Raw genomic sequence first — 19,647 nt, 5'->3', positions numbered from 1 at the left:
ATTTAAATCTCTGTAAAGTCATAAAGTCTGATGAAATATAATTATCAATATTTGGATTTAGACTTTTTAAATAATAAAACTACAATATTATTAAAAAAATGCTTATTAGGTACAATAACTCAGTAGTTAAATAACGTAATTAGCAAGTCTTTTCTCAAAAATAACTTTTTATAATGTTTATTTATAATGTAAATATATTAATTTGAAAAAAAAATGATAGAACAAATTTTCCATTATATTACTATTAAAATAATTCTATCATCATTTTTCTATTCTTTTTGTTGTTTTGGTATTTATATCTAGAAATTGGATGTTTAGTAAATTAAATATAAATTAAATTTAACAAATATTGAAAGACTGTTAGAATTTGTAAAAATATTAATTCATACTTATCATTTAAAGAGATTAATCTAAAATAACTCAGAAGACATACTTGATATTTACTTTATGTAAACTTTCATTTCATTTCTTAATTCAATAGAAATATATAAGTATCATAATTATATCTAGTCTAATTTTAAAAACCAAAACCCCCAAATAAAGTAAAAATTTATTTGCGAATTTTTAATTTAAGAGAAAAATGACGAACTATTACTTAAGGTTAACCTAAAATAATATACCAAATAAATATCTAATTAAATTAAGGTAAAATTTGAAAGGCTATTAAATTTAAATTGCTGTAAACCAAAATCATGGAAGAAAAATTTTTTATATGCGGTAATTAATAGATTTAACTCCTTGAAAAATGTTTTTCTATGTGGTTACTCATATGAATTGATAATGTAGATTAATTTAATGTTTAAAAATATTTTGAAAATATTATATTCAATATCATAGTGATATTAAAAGTAATAATACATGCTGTCTAATGTAGAAAGCAAATAGTTCTAGCCCAAATAAAATTTTAGTTCGAAAATCTAAAAGGTGGTCTCCAGAACAATTCAAGTTGCAAAAATATATTGCTATAAAATTTATATATTTTTTATGGTTAATAATTAATATCAATCAATAACTTTATTTTAAAGTTGTGTGTTCGCATTTAAGTAAATTCTCTACAAATTTCTTAAAACTAAAATTAGAGTTGTAAGATTAAAATAGTAATTATTTAGGATCTTAAGAATTTGTAAGAAAAATATGGATTTTTTTGAAAATTCATTCATCATAATCAAGTAAAAGAAAAAAATCTGCAAACTAATTTTTATCATTTTACGCTTTAGTTGATGCTAAATTTTAATTACATCTGGATCAAACATGCGAATTATTTTTACTTCTGATTTATTTTATTAATCAAATTTAATATACTCCAAATTCACATTAAATCTATAAGATACACCTAGCAAAGTCAAATTGAATTATTAATTAATAAAATAAAAAAAACAAAAAAAAAACATACATTATTAATTTAAGTAAAAAGTAGAAATGCATCTCTTAAAATCTTTCGTTCCCAAAAACTGCTCCTAGGCTATGGTAAATAACTTATTAGTTATTTTAGATAGATTGAAACTTGATAAATGCAAACTACCTTTATGAATTTGCAAATCAAAATCCCTTCTAAACTAAATTAAGCACCCTTTTAATTTATATTTAAAAAAAACAATTAGTCAATTAGCAACTTAGCAAAGAGAGCCTTCTCAACCTCTTACTATGCAAACATGGACTTATCATCTAAGCAAACTTTCTACGTAATTAATTATCTTGATTTTTATAAAAATTAGCTTTTTATTTTAATTTTTCATTTTTTTATTGCTTGACTTATAAAATTCTCATTTTTTAAATTAACATAGAGAAAAGATCTCACTATTGAATTAACCAAGAATCCTATTCCTATGCCTGAATTTGATGCTGAAAAGCTTAGATTCGGTGCTCATGGAACTGACCATATGCTTAGCGTAGATTTTGACTCAAAGAAAGGAGGTAAATATAATTTTAGGATGTTTTTTTGAAAAAATAATAGCTGATAGATTAATAGAATAATAGAAAAAATCTATTTTGAGAAATATAAAATCTAAATATCTAGTATGATACCACATATCATACCAGCAATTATAAATCTTAAATTAAATTAAAAAGCATAGTCCTTAATATAATTATTATTGTATATTGTATAGGTTGGGGTAAACCTTATATCCACCCTTTTAGAAACTTAGAAATGCATCCTTTCAACTCTGCAATTCACTACGCCATGTAATGCTTCGAAGGTGCTAAGGCTTTCAAAGGTACTGATGGTAAGATTCGTATGTTCAGAGTTAGAAATAACATGTATCGTTTGAAGAATTCTTGCAAGTCTCTTGCCCTACCTGTATTAATTTATTTATTAACTTATTTTTTATTTTTAATTTTGACTTACCAAATCTTTAATTCCTTATATTTATTTACTCAAATTTATATCAATATTTTAAAAGGATTTCGATGGTGAAGAACTTTACAAATGTATTGAAGAATACGTTAAGATTGATGAAAAGTGGATTCCTCCTATTAGAGGCTTCTCTTTATATATTCGTCCAACTGTTATTGCATGGGAAGTAAATATTTTTAGAATATTGAGCAAGCAGCCTAAAGAATTTAAACATTCATTATACAAATGTTTTTATTCTTATTGCTATTATTTTTCAAAATTCTGTGAAAGGAAATTTAAACTATTTTAAAATTTAAAAGGATAAATTAGGTGTTAGACCTGCTGATAAGGCTAAATTATTTGTTGTTTTCTCACCTGTTGGTCCTTATTATCCCTCTGGTTTCAAGCCTATTAAGCTTTTCACTGAAACCAAGAGAATCAGAGCTGCTCCAGGTGGTACTGGTAACATGAAAGTAGGTGGTAACTATGCTCCTACTATTCCTATTTCTTAAAATGCTGAATAAAAAGGATTTTAATAAGTACTTTGGTTATGGCAAGATAGGTAAATTAAATTTGAAAGCACATAATCAAGTATATTTTACTGAATATCTCTAATAAAATTTAGCATTCTTGAAGTTGGAACTTCAAACATTTTCTTCTTCTGGGTTAATGAATAAGGAGAAAAGGAACTTGTTACACCATATTTAGACGAAGGTACCATTTTACCTGGTGTCATGAGAGACTCTATTTTGGTAAATATTAAATTAAGTAAAATAATATAAAATTAATATTTTTTTAGTCTTTAACCAGAAAATGGAAGGAATTCAAGGTTACTGAAAGAAGAATTACTATTGATGAAGTAGTTAAGGCAGCTAAAGAAGGAAGAGTAATAATATCAATTATTTAATTTAGAAAAAAATATAAGCTTAATATTTAAAAAATTAAAATTTAGCTTATTGAAGCCTTTGGTGCAGGTACTGCAGTTATAGTTTGTCCAATTGAAGAATTTAATTATTAAGGCGTTACTTATAAAGTTCCAATAAATCCTAAGAAATAAGCTGGTGACCTTACTTATAAAATAAGCGAAACAATTTAAAATATTCAAGTAATTAGTTAAAATAAATTAGCAATATTTATTAATAAGCAATAAATTAAAAATATAGTACGGTGATACTCCTCATGAATGGGCTCCTATTGTTAACTGATTTTGATAAGTTAGAAATTTCTTAAATAAAATCTTGTTGATATATTTTTCTATAAAGTTAAAGTTAATTCATAATATTATTAATAAATATTGCATATTTTTGTTTAATTTCTCATTTTAATTTTCTTCTCATTCAAAATCATAATTTTATTTTCAAGAACCATTCAAAAATGTCTTTTTAGAAGTTATTTTTTAAATAAACATTCTCATGAAATAGATTGTATTATTAATTTTAAAATACAAGGATTGGATATTCATAGACTAATAAAATGATGCTTTTATTTTTTAACAAAATAATTTCACATTTTTATTAGAAATATTATTAAAATACATAAATAAAAATTTCAATTTAATATTATTTCATAATAAGTTAGTAATCAGAAAGAATTACTTCTAATATAAAAATATTAGATTCTGTAAAAATTTATTAATGAGATTCTGAACTAATATGTTAATTGTTTTTATTTACTATAACTTCAATCCTATCAATTTATTAATTTATAAATCTAATTTTTATTTTTTGATCCTTTAAGAAAATTTGAAAAAATTTAATTTTGAATTTCTTTGATATAATTAATCAATATTTTTATAATAATTTCCAAATTAAAAACAAATAAATTAAAAGAGACTCACAATTACTTGGGATAGATCCTATTTCTAAAGCTGAAAAGATAGATTCTTAAAGTATTTCGATTAAGTATTAGAAGTTGTGTTGCTAAGCGCTAAGAGGTGTGTCTACTGAATCTTGAATGCTAAATTGAGAGGTTAAAACGAACTTGGTCCTGATTCTTATTTGCTTTGAACGTTGATCTATGGATGTGAAGAAGATTCCTAAATGAAGAGAAAAAATGTTGAGCAAGGCAAAATATTTGACGAATCTTTGAGTATTACTCACTCTTAAAACACAATTAAATAGTATTTTGAGAGAGAAAGGAAAGGTTTCGCCATCCATTTCCCCTCTATAAAAGTTTTTAATAAGGAACCTTAACGGATCTTTAACGAAAAACAAAAATTCAAAATATTATTATTGTAAAAGAGTTGTATGAGAATATTTCTTTGACTAATCATTTATGAGCTAAGTAAAATGTTAATATCTGATTTTAATCTTCTTTGATCTATGAGAGAGACCTTGAAGAATGTAAAACCGTCTAAAAAACTAAAAGAAACTAAACTAATAAAAGAACCGATTATTTGAATTCTATCTAACAAACTTCTATTTGAAAGAGAGAAATAAGAAAATATCTAGATGCATAGAAAAGGATCAGGTTCCTTTTTTTGAATTAGTCCGTCTCTAAAATATACCTAAAAATCAGAGCACAGATAAATGGAACGAAGGATATTCAGGTATATAATTACAAAAAAAATTCTCAAAAATATTTATAATATAATAAGTTTTTCATCAAATAAGTCATTTATAAATAGATTTTTCCTCTCCTTTCCCAATCAAGTTTTTGAATGCTCATCTATTAAATAAATGCTTATTAGTATGTTATGTATTATATATTTTTTAGAATTCATTTGTATATAGTTTCTTTTTTTCTCCAACACGTCATAAGCTTGTTTTTAAATATTCTCCAAAGTTTTTAATCCAACATATAAAAATGTCAGAGTTTAGTGTACCCCTTCAAGTTTTTAAAAATTCCAAAAAGGGAGAATATTTAAAATTACAGCTTATAAATATAATTTTCAAAGAAATTTTTAAGATAATGAAATGATGATGATATTTTTAGATATACATAACAGCGATAATTTACAAAATTCAATATTATAATTTTTCTAATTGAGACTTATGAAAATATGAAATAAAATTTTAAAATTAAAATAAAAAGATAAAGGAAAAACAAAAACAAATCAAAAAGAAAAAAAAATAAGAAAAATCAAGAAAAATGAAGAGAAAGAAGAGAAAAAGAAAGATAAATAAGTAGGCAGAGGCACATATGAGAATAGAGATACAAATAGAAAAAACCCATAAAATTAATAAGATTAAGTAATGCTTAATGAACTAAAGCTTGACAAATTGCCTCACTTCAATTAGTTCCCTGAATCTGAATATCAGTAACGAATAATTACTTTTTTAATTATCTTTAATTAAATTAATTTTCTTAACTAGCAATAAGTTAATTAATTAATTAACAATTAAATTTACTACCATCTTAAAAATTTATGAATAACTAACATAAAACAATCATAAATTTAGATATTTAATAATATTCATAAAATTTTTTAAATAATAAAAAAATTCTATTATAAATATTAAATTATTTTTGAAATCAGCACTAAAATAGATCTTATAAATAGTTTTTTATTAAATAAAATTTTTATAATTTTATTAATCTTATTACTATTTTATTTCATATGAATTAATAAGAAATATCAGTTTGCTATTTTTTTTTTATTTCTAACTGAAAAAATATTAATTTTATTATTAAAAAAAAGATTCCTATCCCGGCCAATCGACTCCGCAAATAAAAATTTTACAATTATAAAGAAATTTAAAAAGATAGAATTGTAAGATTAACTTCAAGGAACTTAAAAACACCTTGCTATGTCAAAATGTCAATGCCGTTCCATCTGTGCATATAATTCTTATCTCTAGTTATATGTTTAAATTTTAGGTTTAAAATTATATCCAGGAATATACGTATCAAATTATACAATTTTTACAATTGTTCGTAAAATACGATGCTAAAATTGTAAGAATTTAGGCTGCAAAGCCTTGTTTTGTCAAAATGTTATTATTGCCGTTAAATATTTATTCCCGCTCTCTTCCCTTCTCTTTCCAACTCTTTCCAATTTTGCTCTTAGAAAAAGATTGAGATTATTTAAATTGATTTTCCGATTTCCAGCTTATTGATATAAAAACTAAAAGAAAAAAATAGATTAAAATATACATATAAATATAAAATAAAATAAAAATCTTAAAAATTATATTAACTAAATAAAATAAATTAACTAATATTAAAAAAATAAAAAATCCTCAATAAAAAACAATTTAAAAACACAATAAAAACTAACAAAATAAAAAGGAAAAGTACAAATAAATACAAAAAATAAATAATATACAATTTTAATGTAATGAGGTATACTATGCTTTTTTTTTTGATCCTCTTAAAAAAAATATTTAGAATTTTTAGTTATTATTAACCGTTTAGATAAAATATTATAAAATTTGTTTTTTGTTAATTAAAACTATTTAGCACACTGGTAATTTTACAAAAAAATTTGCCTAAAATTATTTCAAATAAATTAAAACTAAAGACATTTAAAAACTCTAAAATTGTAATAGAATTAAAAGATTATTTTTTATTTTTAAAAATAAAATATTAAATATTGAAATAAAACAAAATATTAATTAAAAAAATAATTTATTATTAAAATATAGATACAGAAATGGTATAATTACATATTATTTTTAAATACTAATAGTGTATTTTTTCATAATTTAATTTAATATTAGATTTTCGTGAATTTTTAAAAGAATCCTCATTTTTAAATTTGGATATTTATTTTTTAGTTTTTATTTACTAAAAAAAATAAGAAAATGAGTGGGATTTAGTATAATTTGATTTCTTGCAAGAATAATGAAGTATTTATAGAGAGTATTTATTAATTTTACTATCATACAATTTTTTTAAAGCTGTTAACTTAATCCTCAAAATCTTTGATTAATAGTGAATCTAATTTATAAATAAATAAAGAAAAAGGAATTAATTAATGTATTTTCAGTTTACATTATCAATTTAAAAGAATGAAAGAAAGAAAGAAAAAAACAATTAATTTGATTGGATTTTTAAAAAGAAAATAAAAATAAACCAAAATTCAAAATGCATATTTTATTTACGGAGATGTTTTAAATTACAAAGGAGTTGATTGCATTCCTGGTCCTCTAAAAACAGATATTTAAGGACTTTAAATATGCTGAGGAATAGGTTACTATGAAATTATTCTGTGCTAAGGAGTACTCATAGTCATGTTGATGTTTTTATAAATAAAATTATTTTATTAGTTAGGGATTGTTTGTATTATATTTTAATATCCATTCGAGTATGGAGTAGAGTTTATTTGAACCTGCTATAAATTTCTATTAATTTATTACTATGCAGGTGGAGTATATATTGGTGCATTATTAAACTAATTAAAAGTTTAAAATCTATTGTATTAGTGAATAGAATTATTTTGATTTTATTGGAAAGCTAAGTATTAAGTAAAGTTTTAAATTTGTTAAGGATTATTTACAATATTTTACTGTACTTAAATTTACTAAGTATTTTACTATTGGTTATTATATTCTTTATTTAAATTTTTTTCATTATTGGGAGTATTATTACTTAACTCTTAATCAAATTATATATTTTTATTTTTTGTACATATTGGTGATAGGATCTCATTAAAATTATTTTTTTTTTCATGTATTAATATTTTGCTTGGTGAGATGAAGGATTTAACTTTTTTTTACTCGTTTTAAGAAGATTATACATGTGTGGATTTAGACATTAAATGAGGAATGTACTGAGAGCTAGAAGTTAAGTCTCCTTAAGATGAAACAAGCTTAGAAGTAGGTGTTTCAGTAGATTCTTCTTCATTAAACGCTTATTATTATGTTAGAGGAGGTTAATTGAGTAGCTGTAAAAATATCATATTATTTTTTAAACTTGGTAATTAGTTGTTTAACTTAGAACTTACTGGCTCTATAATCTAAAGTTATTCATTCATACATTCACTTTCGACATTTCCCTATTAACTTATTGAAGAAATAGACTCATACAGAATTTATTGTTCTTGATTATTTAAAGCTATGAATTATTTATCTCCCTGTTTATATTTTTTTTAAGAATCATTAACTTGCAAAGTATTTGCTGATAAATTATTTGGAGACGCGCTAAAATCTATGTTACAGGGCTTTATTGTGTACAAAAGTTACCCTATAGAATAATCAGTCAAAGCTGGGTGAAATATCAAAGATGAATATTCATTTAACTGCAAGTAAGTTACTCCTACAAGAGAATCTCGTTTGAATAACTCGCTTTCTTATTCATTAAAATTACTTTCAGTAGAATAGTCATTTAAATATTCATGTATTTCTACTCTGATAGGATTATCAGAAAAATCATACTCGTGAAAGATAAAGCCTTCTTCATTATAAAAAGAGACAGTTGTATTATTCCTTATTTGAGTTGAAGTTATAAGATTTTGCTTTGACTATTTCTAAATGTATAAGTAAACTTTGTTTATATCTTATAGTACCTAGGGATCATTATTTAACTAAATATGGAAGTTGTTAATGTAATACTCTGACATTTGAATAGATTCAACTTAATAAAATTATAATTCCTTCTTTGAGTAATATTTTAAAATTTTTAATCTAACTATTTAGCTTATATTTATTAATATTGTATAAAATGATATCCTAAACGACTTCTTATTTTTTTTGGTTTATTAAAAATTAAATAAAAGATTGAATTATGGCAATTATTTACAAAACTATATTAATTAGTTTTTGATGCGATATTTAATTTATTGACCAACTTAATTAATTGGATTGCTTTAAAATTGTATGTATAATCAATCATTTTAATTTTATTTTTGAGTCAAAAATTTTGTTTTAAAAATTGTCCACAAATATATTATCACTAAAATCTATGTTTTTATGATAGTATTGTAAATAGCACTTTACATATTGTGCTATATTCAGTTAATTTTATACTTCATAATTTAAAAGACTAAAATATTATTAAATTTTTAAGCTTAATGAATCAAGAAAGCTAAAATAGTATTTCAGGTTTTTAATTTTACAAAAAGCTATTTTTGGGAAAAATTTGATCAAAATAAATTTAATAATTAACATTTGCATTTAATAATTATTTATTTAGATAAATATTATGGTTTTAATCAATTTAGTATTATTCAAAACAATTAAGAAAGGTTTAAAAAATTTTAAAATATAATTATATTACAAAAAAATACAAATAAATATTTATCAATAGTTAGTTATATCATTCCTCAGGTTTACCTTTGGGAGTTTTTTACTTGTATGGATTTCTCTTATTCTTTAATTCTGATTCTAAAGTTTCTGTAGGTCTAGATATTAGATTATGCATGCCACTTTCTATTGTATCTATACATAAACAATACTCATTTATTTTTTTATTTTAATAATAACTTACCTTAAGGTTATCTTAAAATGTAACTATCATTAGAAAAAATAGATTCTTTTCTAGAAGTACTATTTTGAATTTCAAAAACTGTTCCAAATTTGCTTTTAATATTGCTTGGCCTCGGTTATAAGGAGTCTAAATTTAAAAATTTAAGATTAATATGAAGTAAAATAGCTTCTAATTTATTTACTTATTTTTGTCTTACTGCTTATGTTTTTAACTAAGTTTATGGAAAATTTTTTCTAAGTTATTGAGCTTTACTTGTCTAAAATTACTAAAGCTTCATTAATTTAGTCTATTTTCTTTGATTGATACATTTAATAGATAAATAACTTTAGATAAGCTTATTTCCAAAGATATTAAACTCTTTGTTTAATCATTTGATTGTGCATTTATTAAGAGTTGTTTGTCTATTTGTTTTATTGACTTATCACTCCTAAGAATATTCTGTAACAGTTTGAAAGCTAAGGGATAAGTGATATCGTTATTATTAAATATATTAGATAGCCTATATTCACATAATAAGGAACATATAGAATAACTTAAAAGGCAAAGGTCTGTGTACTACTGCTATTATTGTCAAGTGCTAAATTTAATACTGAAATAAATATAAGTACTACTGTACTTTACTCCTCCACTCTTTAATATTTTTTCATCATAAAAGGTTTTATTTTAGATAATGCAATGTAGTAGACTATCAGGACACCCATTATAAGAAGACATCTTGTATCTTAAATTATTAATTAGTGAATAAAAAATGTTTATTAAAAAAAATTTTTTACTTGAAGATATAATTTCTAGATTTTAATAGAAAATTATAATCAACTGAACAGCAAATCTTATAAACTCCCAATAAAAGCCTACTTTACTATAATCTTGATAAATATAGCCATATCTCTATCTTACAGTAGCATAGTCTAAATTATTTTTATTGCTTGAGATCTTTTTTAAGATTATTCCAGGAACAATTATTATGTAAAATATCAAGCTAGGTATTAGTAGATAGTATAAAAATTTTATATGTGTTTCAGTATAACACTCATATGTATAATCTAATTATATATATTTTTAACCATCAAAATTCACACATGAAATTCCTTAAATTAAAGTATAAACTACACTTGGTTTCAAAAACCAGAAAACAAAGACTATTATGCTGATTATTTTAGACTTTAATATAAATATGTTAATTTTTTAATAAAAATACAGTTTTAAATTTAAATTTACTTTTGAAAATTAAAAGCCTCTTAAAAATGGATTAATAAATAAGTAGATAACTATCAATGATGCAATGTATATAAATGGCGATATCGAAATGGAGATCAGTTTGATGAAAAGTGGTTTCAAAGTATCTGTTTAAAGATTTGCTAAAAAGCAGGATGTTGAAAATACGTAAGAAGAAGAGGGAGAACCTATTTAATTTTAAAAATTCCATAAAAAATTAATTAGTAAAAAATAAATAAATATACCAAATAAATCAGGAACGATTGTAATTGATACAGGAAGTTGAAGAGTTTGAGTTGACATTATTTTTAACATTTATATAAAGTTCGTTAGTGATTTTATGCTCATATTTATTTAAATTTGCTTATAACATGAATTGCTTACACTTGCTAATTTCATTCTTCTCAAATAATAAGATTAAGATATTTTTTCACCTGAAGCCATCATTGTAAAAATATTTATCACACAATAAATTATAAGACCTAAGCAAATTAAAAAAGCTATTCCAAGTGATTTAGTTAGAGATTAACCTGAACACAGATCACACTTATTTTATCCTGTATACTGATATTGTCCTCCCCAAATTGTTCCTTCTTCATCACAAAATTGACACAAAGGCCCAGTATGTCCTATGCTACAATAATTTGTTGTTTAATTACCTTCGCAATTGTTTGATTAAGTACAAGGGTATATAATATCTGAAGAATTAGAGCTCTTCCAATAGCCTTTACTCAAAGTCATTTAATTTTCCTAGCAAAACTAAGCTTCTTATGGGCATCTAATACATTTTTGAGCTTAATCTGTAAAATAAATGAATAAATGAATTATTTACAAAATAATTTAATTTTACTTATTTCTGGCTTTTATATTGAATAAGTGCCAAAAGGGCATGGTGTACATTCATAAAAATCATTTGACTATTCAATTATTTCGCCAATTAAACAATCCCTAAATTCTACCTAAACTTGTGCATAATATGGGTCTAAAGTTATTTAGTTAAATAATAGTAATTAAATAAATGAAAATAAAAAAAAGGTAGGTTAATACTTGAAATCTATATATTGCTACTATATGTTACTATTCCACTGACATAAACTAGCATAGTTTAATTAGAAAGAGGGTTTGCTACTAATTAGATACCATTAATTTAAAAAGTTTTATTTTAGGTTATAAATTCTGAATATTTAGTGATATATGAACCTAACACTCTCATTTTTGAATCATCTTATGAAATTAAATTGATGTTGATTTTTTGTATTTCATTACATAAATCTTAGGTATACATTGTATTTAAACAGTTTTAGTAATCATAAGCTACTATATTACCTTCTTCATCTAGTAACTAAAATGATAAATTTAAAAAGCCACCACTTTATATATTTGCAAGAGCAAAATGACTATTTTGATTAGTATTTCTTTTAGAACTATAGGCTTTAGTAGTTAAAACTCTAGAACTTGTTGAATTAATAAAAATTACATTTACAGATTGTGGATAAGATCCCCAATTTTAACTATGAATATAAGCCTTATTTTGAATAAATTGTACTTGACTGTTTAAGAGTGAAGAGTAAAAGATTTGTGGTTTGTATATCAAGTATCGAATAGCTCCTCCTATAAAAGCTATGTTGCTTGTAAAAGTAGTTTATTACATTTAAATTTCTGAATCCATCAGGTATATTGCACCTCCACTGAATCCAGCATAGTTACTTGTAAAGTTCGATTAATTTATTTATATATTAGAATTTTAGCAGTTTGAAATGGAGATCGCCCCTCCATTATACCCGCTATTATTTTTAAAAGTTGAGGAGTTTATTAGAATCTAACTACTACTTTAGATTTACAAAACAGTTCCAGTGCAAGATTTACAGCTTGAATTTTAGAATGTAGTATTTTATACATTTAGTAAGCTTCCTTAATAACATATTAAACTATCCAAATCACTAAAATAATTTGAGAATTTAGAGTTCGTTATATAAAATGTGTCTTATGTATCAATATAAGTAAGCTGAGTACTTGAACCATAGTTTTGATTTTTTATAAATTATACATTATAAAGTTGATCTACTGACAATCCCTAAAAAGTACATTCGAGATTTTGTATCAACTAAAACATCACACTCCTTATTTAGCTTTTAATACTGTTAAAAGTAGTATTTAATAATTGTAGCTATTTAACTTTATCAAAAATAAATATTTAATTAGTAAGTGCACTTGAGTTGTTTGAATTATCGGTAAGTATAGTAACATTTTGTAAAGTGAGATTGTTAATTTATAAGCTAGTTATTTACTAAAAACTAATCAAAGTTGAATCGATATGCATTTAGACATTACTAATCATTAAATTTTAAATATTTAAGTTTGTAGTAGAGCTAAAGTTTAAAAAAGTTGTACTATTAGAAATTGTAATATTTTAGATTATGATGTTTTACAAAAGAGCATTTTCAACTTATGTTATTAAAATACTAGCCTGTGATGGTGTATTAGGCTATTCTTAAGATATTGTGACATTATAAAGCTTTATCTCATTTGTTTATGGATTGAGTGTTATTGTAGTTGATTATTTACTAATAGTAATAAAAGTATTTTTTATATTCATAGTATAAAGACTATTTTTAGAAAATGAATCATTATAAAGCATTAGTAGAGAATCTGTTTAATCACCTTAATAAACAACTAATGCTTTTAATTGCTTCATAATATCACTATAGTAGAGGAATTCTGCACCTTAAATCTAAAATATTTAAAAAATTAATATATTAAATTTATATGTCATTTTTAAATAAATAAAAGAAAATTTATTACAACTACGTTAGGTTAGCTTTAAATATTTCCTGTATCCTAAAAGTAGTTTTATAGTTAAAGAAGCTAATTTTCTACTTAGAAGCCTATTGAGGGATCATTAATAAATAAAGAGCATTATTATTAGTTTGTAACACTAACTTAGTTTTGATTTATATCCAAATTAAAATTGTAGTTCCAAATATCTCCTGATGCTAAAAGCAATAATTTAATACCATATTAAGTGCTTGATTTAGATATTTAAATGTTTAATATTTTTGGGTATGTTAAAGTGAGTTTTATAAGTAATTTCATTTTATATGTTGTTTGATTCTAATAAACAACAGATAGAAAATTGTTTTAGGGTAGAAAGACTATTTCTGGAAAATTTGGATCATTAATAAATTGTCTGATACTTTATATATATGCTTAATCCTATATAGAAATCAAAAGCGTGTGATTATCTCTTCTATAATAGTTAATAGACCATGGTAGCATTACTCTAGTAAAATTACCTTAAATGTCAAGTTATACAGATTGCGGATTTGGGAATGTTGGAATATAATAAATATAATTTATTTAAACATTACTTTGCTAATATTATACAATCATTTAATAAATATCTATTTTTCTGTCTGCCTTATAAATAACATAAAATTTTAAATAACCAAAATCCATCCAGAAATAATCAATTTTTTTTGTAAAATCTAAAGAAACCGTTTTAGTTGTGTTTAAACCAGGGTTTGTTGATTGATAAGGATAAAAATCTATTTTATAGATTGATCCTAGCACTATAAATTAAAAATCTAAATCATAGTTAAAAGTATAGTAACCCCATGAATCTGGAAATTAGTTTAATAATTTATTAGTATTATAGTTGTAAAGGAAGAAGCCATTAGCTTGTGTACTATATAAAAGCTCTTGCTTTTATGTTACAAACGAATATTTTTAAATCAAAGCATTATTTTGAATAGTATAATTTAATGATAAATTAATTATATCTAGCTTAAGTATTTAAAATTAAAATGTTTGAATATAAATATATCCTCCAAATATTCCTAGAATATCGCTTCCGTTCATTTTATAAGGATTTATTCCTTATATTTAACTTAGATCATCATTAAGTTTTACTAATTAATCATAATACAAAATAAAAACGGTTGCATTATAGTAGTATATCTGTCTATAGTTTTGAAGTTGAGTTATAATAGAGATTTAGTTTGATTATTAATTATACTTTCTCATAGTATTGCTACCATCAACGTAATATATGTTATTTTTCGAGTCTGTATAGTAATCTATCCATTTTAGGATGTAAAAGCTCTAAGTTTAAAATGTACTTGTTATCATATTTTGAATAGAGAATGGCCTATTAAAAATTAATAAAAAAATAAAAATTGGTGAATAATTGATAAAACGTTTACTCAAAATTGTAGAATTGACACAGAAAGAAAACATTCAACTCTTGTATAAATTTACTGTATTTATATTATACGATTGCATCATAGAAATAACCTACTTCTTGTTTTGTATAATAGTTAAAAAAAACTGATATAAAATTGTCTAATTTCCCAATAATCAGCAAATAGTCATCATCATCAATTATCACCGAGCTTATTTATCCTTTGTTTAGATCCGATACTCCATATATTGAATATAGTAATTATCCAGATATTGCTTAATAGACATATATTGAATCACTTTAATAAGAGGAATAAAGGAATAATTAGTCTAATTTTTCAGAGAAGCATGCATCAAGGCAAGGTTAAAAAGAGCAATCTATTTATTAGATCTGGTTAAACTTTGTTCTGCTCACAATAGAATGAGCATTTGAAAGAAACACAAAAACATAATTATTTGAGTACATAATGTTTTAAGGGTTATTTACATTCTAGGTAAATATTACTTATGCAATTATTTAAAATGTCTTAATGGTTCTAACTTACAAAGCGTTTGAATTTAATAAAATGAAAACGTTTCCGTAGGTCTCGTCAATCCAAAAATTTATAGCACCTGGATCTATTTATAAGAAGTTTACTGTTTTTTGAAGATAATTAAAGTAAAACATCATTCCATCAGATAATAGAGCATAAACCAGATTTTATTACTTGTATAGTAATAAATTTACAATTTATATTTATGAGTTAGTAGAAATGTGCTTTTTAATATCATTAAATTATATTATTTAGATAGTGTTGCTATATTGCCATAAAATTAAGTTTAAATCTCTTGGATCACTTGAAAAACTGATTAGAATATCATTATTAATATCTAAAAATGCATAGTTAACTGAGTAAAGATGCCCATTTAGAAACTAAACGTAAGTATTAGTTTACATGGAATATTTATATAGATTTGTAGACTATTCTTATGAATATGTGACTAGGAAATTGTTTTAAGTATCTTCAAGGGCTTGATAAGTATTTAGTTAGTGAGGATAATTAATGTAATTAACATTCTAGTTATAATAATCGATAACAATCATCTGTTAAATTTATTTATGAAAGATAAGTTAATAAATAACAAAAATCAAATAAAAATAATATTAAATGTTAAATCAATCTATTTAAGTCAATAAATTACCTAATTTTTCTAAAATATATATGACTTTCTTAAATATTGGTTATGAATAATTTAAGTAGTATTAGCCTATCCATATGCATATTACTAAATTGAGCAGGAATATTGAGTAAAGTATATGTCTCCGCTGGTGAATGAAACAAAGAGGGTATTATCATTTGAAATATAAATAGCATTAATTTCATTTTTAAATGGATAAACAAAACATGGCCTCAAATAAGTGTAATCCATACCTATAACCTTTTAGTTTTAAAAATTTAAATTATTAAAATTAATGTTTATAAATTTTACTTGGTTGTCAATAAATTAAGATTCAGAGTTTTAAAACATAACAAACCCTTGATTTGATGCTAAAATTTATTTTTATTCTAAAAGTTAATAATTTGATCTTGGTAGTGGGATTTGTTGTAGTAGAACAACATAATAATTATAGAAATCATATCCAAATTTCCAGAGAACCATTTAGCCATTTTAGTTAATTGTAATTAACTAATCAGTTTACCAAGAATAACAAAATGTATGAAGCCAATAGTTTGTATTTCCAACGCTATACAGATTAATTCTCCACAATGAGGGAAAGTAAAATGCCCATATTAAATCCTATTCTACATTTACAAAGACTCTTTAATTTTGTTAATGGAATTACAAATCTACTGCTATTCTTGGTAAGTTAATTAAATTAATTTATGAAAAATATTAATCTGTTTTTCTCAGTCTTAATATATATTAACCACTTTGTTATCTGGCTAATTCAATCAAGTACAGGTTATTATTATCGTACCCTAATTCGATTTTAATTAGATAATCTTAAATAAATTGATAATTACTGTTAATTATATTAGTTTCGCTTTATGAAAAATCATAAATTCTTATTTCATTAGTATTACAAAAGTAGAGATATTTCAAGCCAAACATCTTAAATTGTTAAATAATATCATTCTTATTTTACATAATATATGTTTATCTAACAGATGCTTAAATCCTGTTGTAATTCCAAGATATTATGACAGAATTGGAATATTAGCATATAAATATTCCAGTTTAAAACAATTATGCATTGACTATGCTTGTAGAACAGGTTTAATACTGCTAACACCAAGAAGGAAATACGAAGAATAGAGGTTTTATTTTAAATATATTATACATAAAAATATCCCAAACTGCAAATGACCCATCTTGACTAAAACTTAGATATACATTTAATGTTGAATCATACCAAACACCATTTACCCCTTTGCTATGTTGCTAGTAAGAGGGACTTACTTATTATTCTATTCCACTATATGGATCTAAGGTAGATTAAGCTTATGGGATAATGATCTTTAACTATTTTGCTACTAAAAGAAAACTAAACCCAGATTAGGTATTGTTTAATTTAAAAAGCTCTACATCATTAATATAATTAAAGCTACTTAGCTAAATTGAGTTTATTAACTATAATGAGTATTAGCTATTACTTTGGTTTATTGAATATATGCCATTAGCTTAAAGTACCAAATAAAAATAACCTTTAATTGCTTTAGTTATAATAGGATTAATTGAAACTGATAACAAATTCTAAGTTGTTATTTACTAACCAAATTAAAATTTTACTAGCATTAGTTGAGAAGAGCTTCTTATAATTATTATTGAGTACGAATTCATATTATTAGAACTAGATTAAATTAATTGATTGTAATCTAATATTTCAAGGATAGGAGATGAAAATCCTAATTAGAAGGAATTTACTTTATTATTCGCATTTATGTATACTTAATTTTTACTATCATATTAAGTAGAAAATGAAAATATTTATTAGTTTTGCTAAATTATAGAGAGACATAGACTTGATATTTCATAGTTTTGATTTGAAAGAATAGTTTGATAAGTTTAATTCTAAATATTCCATTATATAATCATTCCATCTGGGGCATATGATATGATATTTCCCTAACTATCTAGTATGAAACCTAGAATAGAATTGATGTGAACTCTCTAAAATGTAATTAGGCACTATTAGGAACTGCAATTATTGCTTAATTACTGTTGGTATTATAAGACCGCGAATTGCTAGTTTCTATAGTAGAACATAATTAAGTAATTATCATCTATGTAGTAAGTAGAAGAGTCCACAAAAAATCCATTCAAAAGAGTGTAAGAATTAATTTAGATTCCTGAATTTAATTCAAATGCAGTAATTGATGTTCTACTAAAAGAGTATATAATGTCTTGATTTTAAGAATTTGTTGAAATATGAAAAAAGATAATTGGTCCTCCATTTTAGCTTAAGTATCCTAAATGAGAAAGAACTGTACTTGTTATTAAATCATAAGAGAATAAGCTTAAAGTATTTGAGTTGTTTGTATTATCTTCAGAGCCGCTGACTATCACATAGTTTTTGTAAATTTATGCAATTTTATTATATTTATAGACCACACCATTTGGCGATTATAAGCTATGACAAGCCTACGTTTGAATACATACTCTGTGAGTTTCATCTTAAGCTTATCCATTGTTACAAATAGGAATACATAAGCTTAGATTAAAGTCGTAGTAAGTTCCAAAAAGGCATTTAGACTGGCAAATATTACTTGAAGGATTTAATATAAAATCAGCTTAACACTAAACGCAATTTAAATTTAAAGCATCGCATTATTAGCAATAGCTGATATTGCACCCACTTTAAGTAAAAATAAATTTTATGCATAATGAAATTGTGATTAAACAAGTTAGTTATTTACTTACCCTTTAAATCATATTTACTATTTGTTTTAGTATATTTTTTTATTTACTTTTAATCAAATTAGATAAGATGGTTTTTACTAATTAAATTTACAACGATATTACTCTGAAATTAAAAGTATACCAATTAACAAAATAGGAATGTGTTGCTTCATTTAAATAAATAAAAAAAGTAAAATGTATTGAATAATTTATTAGATTGAAGATTAAATTTACACAATATATAGTCTTATGAATGAAAGAAATAACTTGGAAGTATAAAAATTTATTTTGATTTAATATATGTAGACTGTAAGTAATTTAATATATATAGCAAGAAGAAAGATCAAAATTTAAACGTTTGAAAATAAAAGTTAATTAACAGCAGAATCAATTTTTTACCTGTTTTAAATAAAAAAAACTCTATGAAACCAGCTAGAAATAAAGGTAAAGAAATTTTATTTTTACATCAACTTTTTAAAATAAATTAATTTAAATACATAATTAGCCAAATACCTAATTTAAAATTGCATATTTTTTTTTAATTAAAAGATTTGTTCATATTATTTTTCTCCTCCCATCAAGGAAATAAATTTTATTGTTATTTTTTGAATTTGATCTATATTATACATTAAATTATATAAATCTGAATTTTTAGTTTACACAAATTA

General features: G+C 23.1%; 5 protein-coding genes across 5 annotated transcripts; 2 read left to right on the top strand and 3 right to left on the bottom strand. All coding sequences in view use genetic code 6, as the record gives it.

The window, feature by feature from the left end:
• Positions 1-1,419: 1,419 nt before the first annotated feature.
• Positions 1,420-3,540, top strand: TTHERM_00765280 (branched-chain-amino-acid aminotransferase; the record flags this gene model as incomplete). Its single annotated transcript, XM_001025387.3, has 10 exons — positions 1,420-1,467; positions 1,602-1,682; positions 1,785-1,914; positions 2,109-2,299; positions 2,403-2,522; positions 2,656-2,897; positions 2,961-3,087; positions 3,135-3,221; positions 3,288-3,440; positions 3,499-3,540. The coding sequence occupies 10 exons, from the start codon at positions 1,420-1,422 to the stop codon at positions 3,538-3,540; spliced, it is 1,221 nt and encodes a 406-aa protein (XP_001025387.1).
• A 576-nt stretch (positions 3,541-4,116) lies between these two features.
• Positions 4,117-4,491, bottom strand: TTHERM_00765270 (transmembrane protein, putative; the record flags this gene model as incomplete). The annotated part of the gene is made up of 1 exon (XM_001025386.1): positions 4,117-4,491. One exon carries the CDS (start codon positions 4,489-4,491, stop codon positions 4,117-4,119), a length of 375 nt encoding a protein of 124 aa, XP_001025386.1.
• A 184-nt stretch (positions 4,492-4,675) lies between these two features.
• Positions 4,676-6,393, top strand: TTHERM_00765260 (transmembrane protein, putative; the record flags this gene model as incomplete). Its single annotated transcript, XM_001025385.2, has 3 exons — positions 4,676-4,883; positions 5,369-5,594; positions 5,976-6,393. 3 exons carry the CDS (start codon positions 4,676-4,678, stop codon positions 6,391-6,393), a joined length of 852 nt encoding a protein of 283 aa, XP_001025385.2.
• Positions 6,394-7,191: 798 nt separating this feature from the next.
• TTHERM_00765250 (hypothetical protein) lies at positions 7,192-9,005 on the bottom strand (the record flags this gene model as incomplete). Its single annotated transcript, XM_001025384.3, has 2 exons — positions 7,381-9,005; positions 7,192-7,216 (listed from the first exon to the last, which is right to left on the bottom strand). Exons 1-2 carry the CDS (start codon positions 8,835-8,837, stop codon positions 7,192-7,194), a joined length of 1,482 nt encoding a protein of 493 aa, XP_001025384.2. The 5' UTR covers positions 8,838-9,005.
• A 527-nt stretch (positions 9,006-9,532) lies between these two features.
• On the bottom strand, positions 9,533-19,012 carry TTHERM_000765249 (transmembrane protein, putative; the record flags this gene model as incomplete). The annotated part of the gene is made up of 12 exons (XM_012800404.1): positions 9,533-9,654; positions 9,704-9,829; positions 9,885-10,424; positions 10,477-10,864; positions 10,922-11,106; positions 11,164-11,718; positions 11,769-11,900; positions 11,966-13,649; positions 13,721-15,065; positions 15,121-16,181; positions 16,280-16,516; positions 16,568-19,012. 12 exons carry the CDS (start codon positions 19,010-19,012, stop codon positions 9,533-9,535), a joined length of 8,820 nt encoding a protein of 2,939 aa, XP_012655858.1.
• Between the last annotated feature and the right edge of the window lie 635 nt (positions 19,013-19,647).

The sequence above is a fragment of the Tetrahymena thermophila genome (assembly GCF_000189635.1).
Source record: "Tetrahymena thermophila SB210 genomic scaffold scf_8254284, whole genome shotgun sequence".
In the NCBI taxonomy this organism is placed as follows: Eukaryota; Ciliophora; class Oligohymenophorea; order Hymenostomatida; family Tetrahymenidae; genus Tetrahymena; species Tetrahymena thermophila.
The sequence above is the reverse complement of the archived record's forward strand: the minus strand, read 5'-3'. Positions and strand labels throughout refer to the sequence as shown.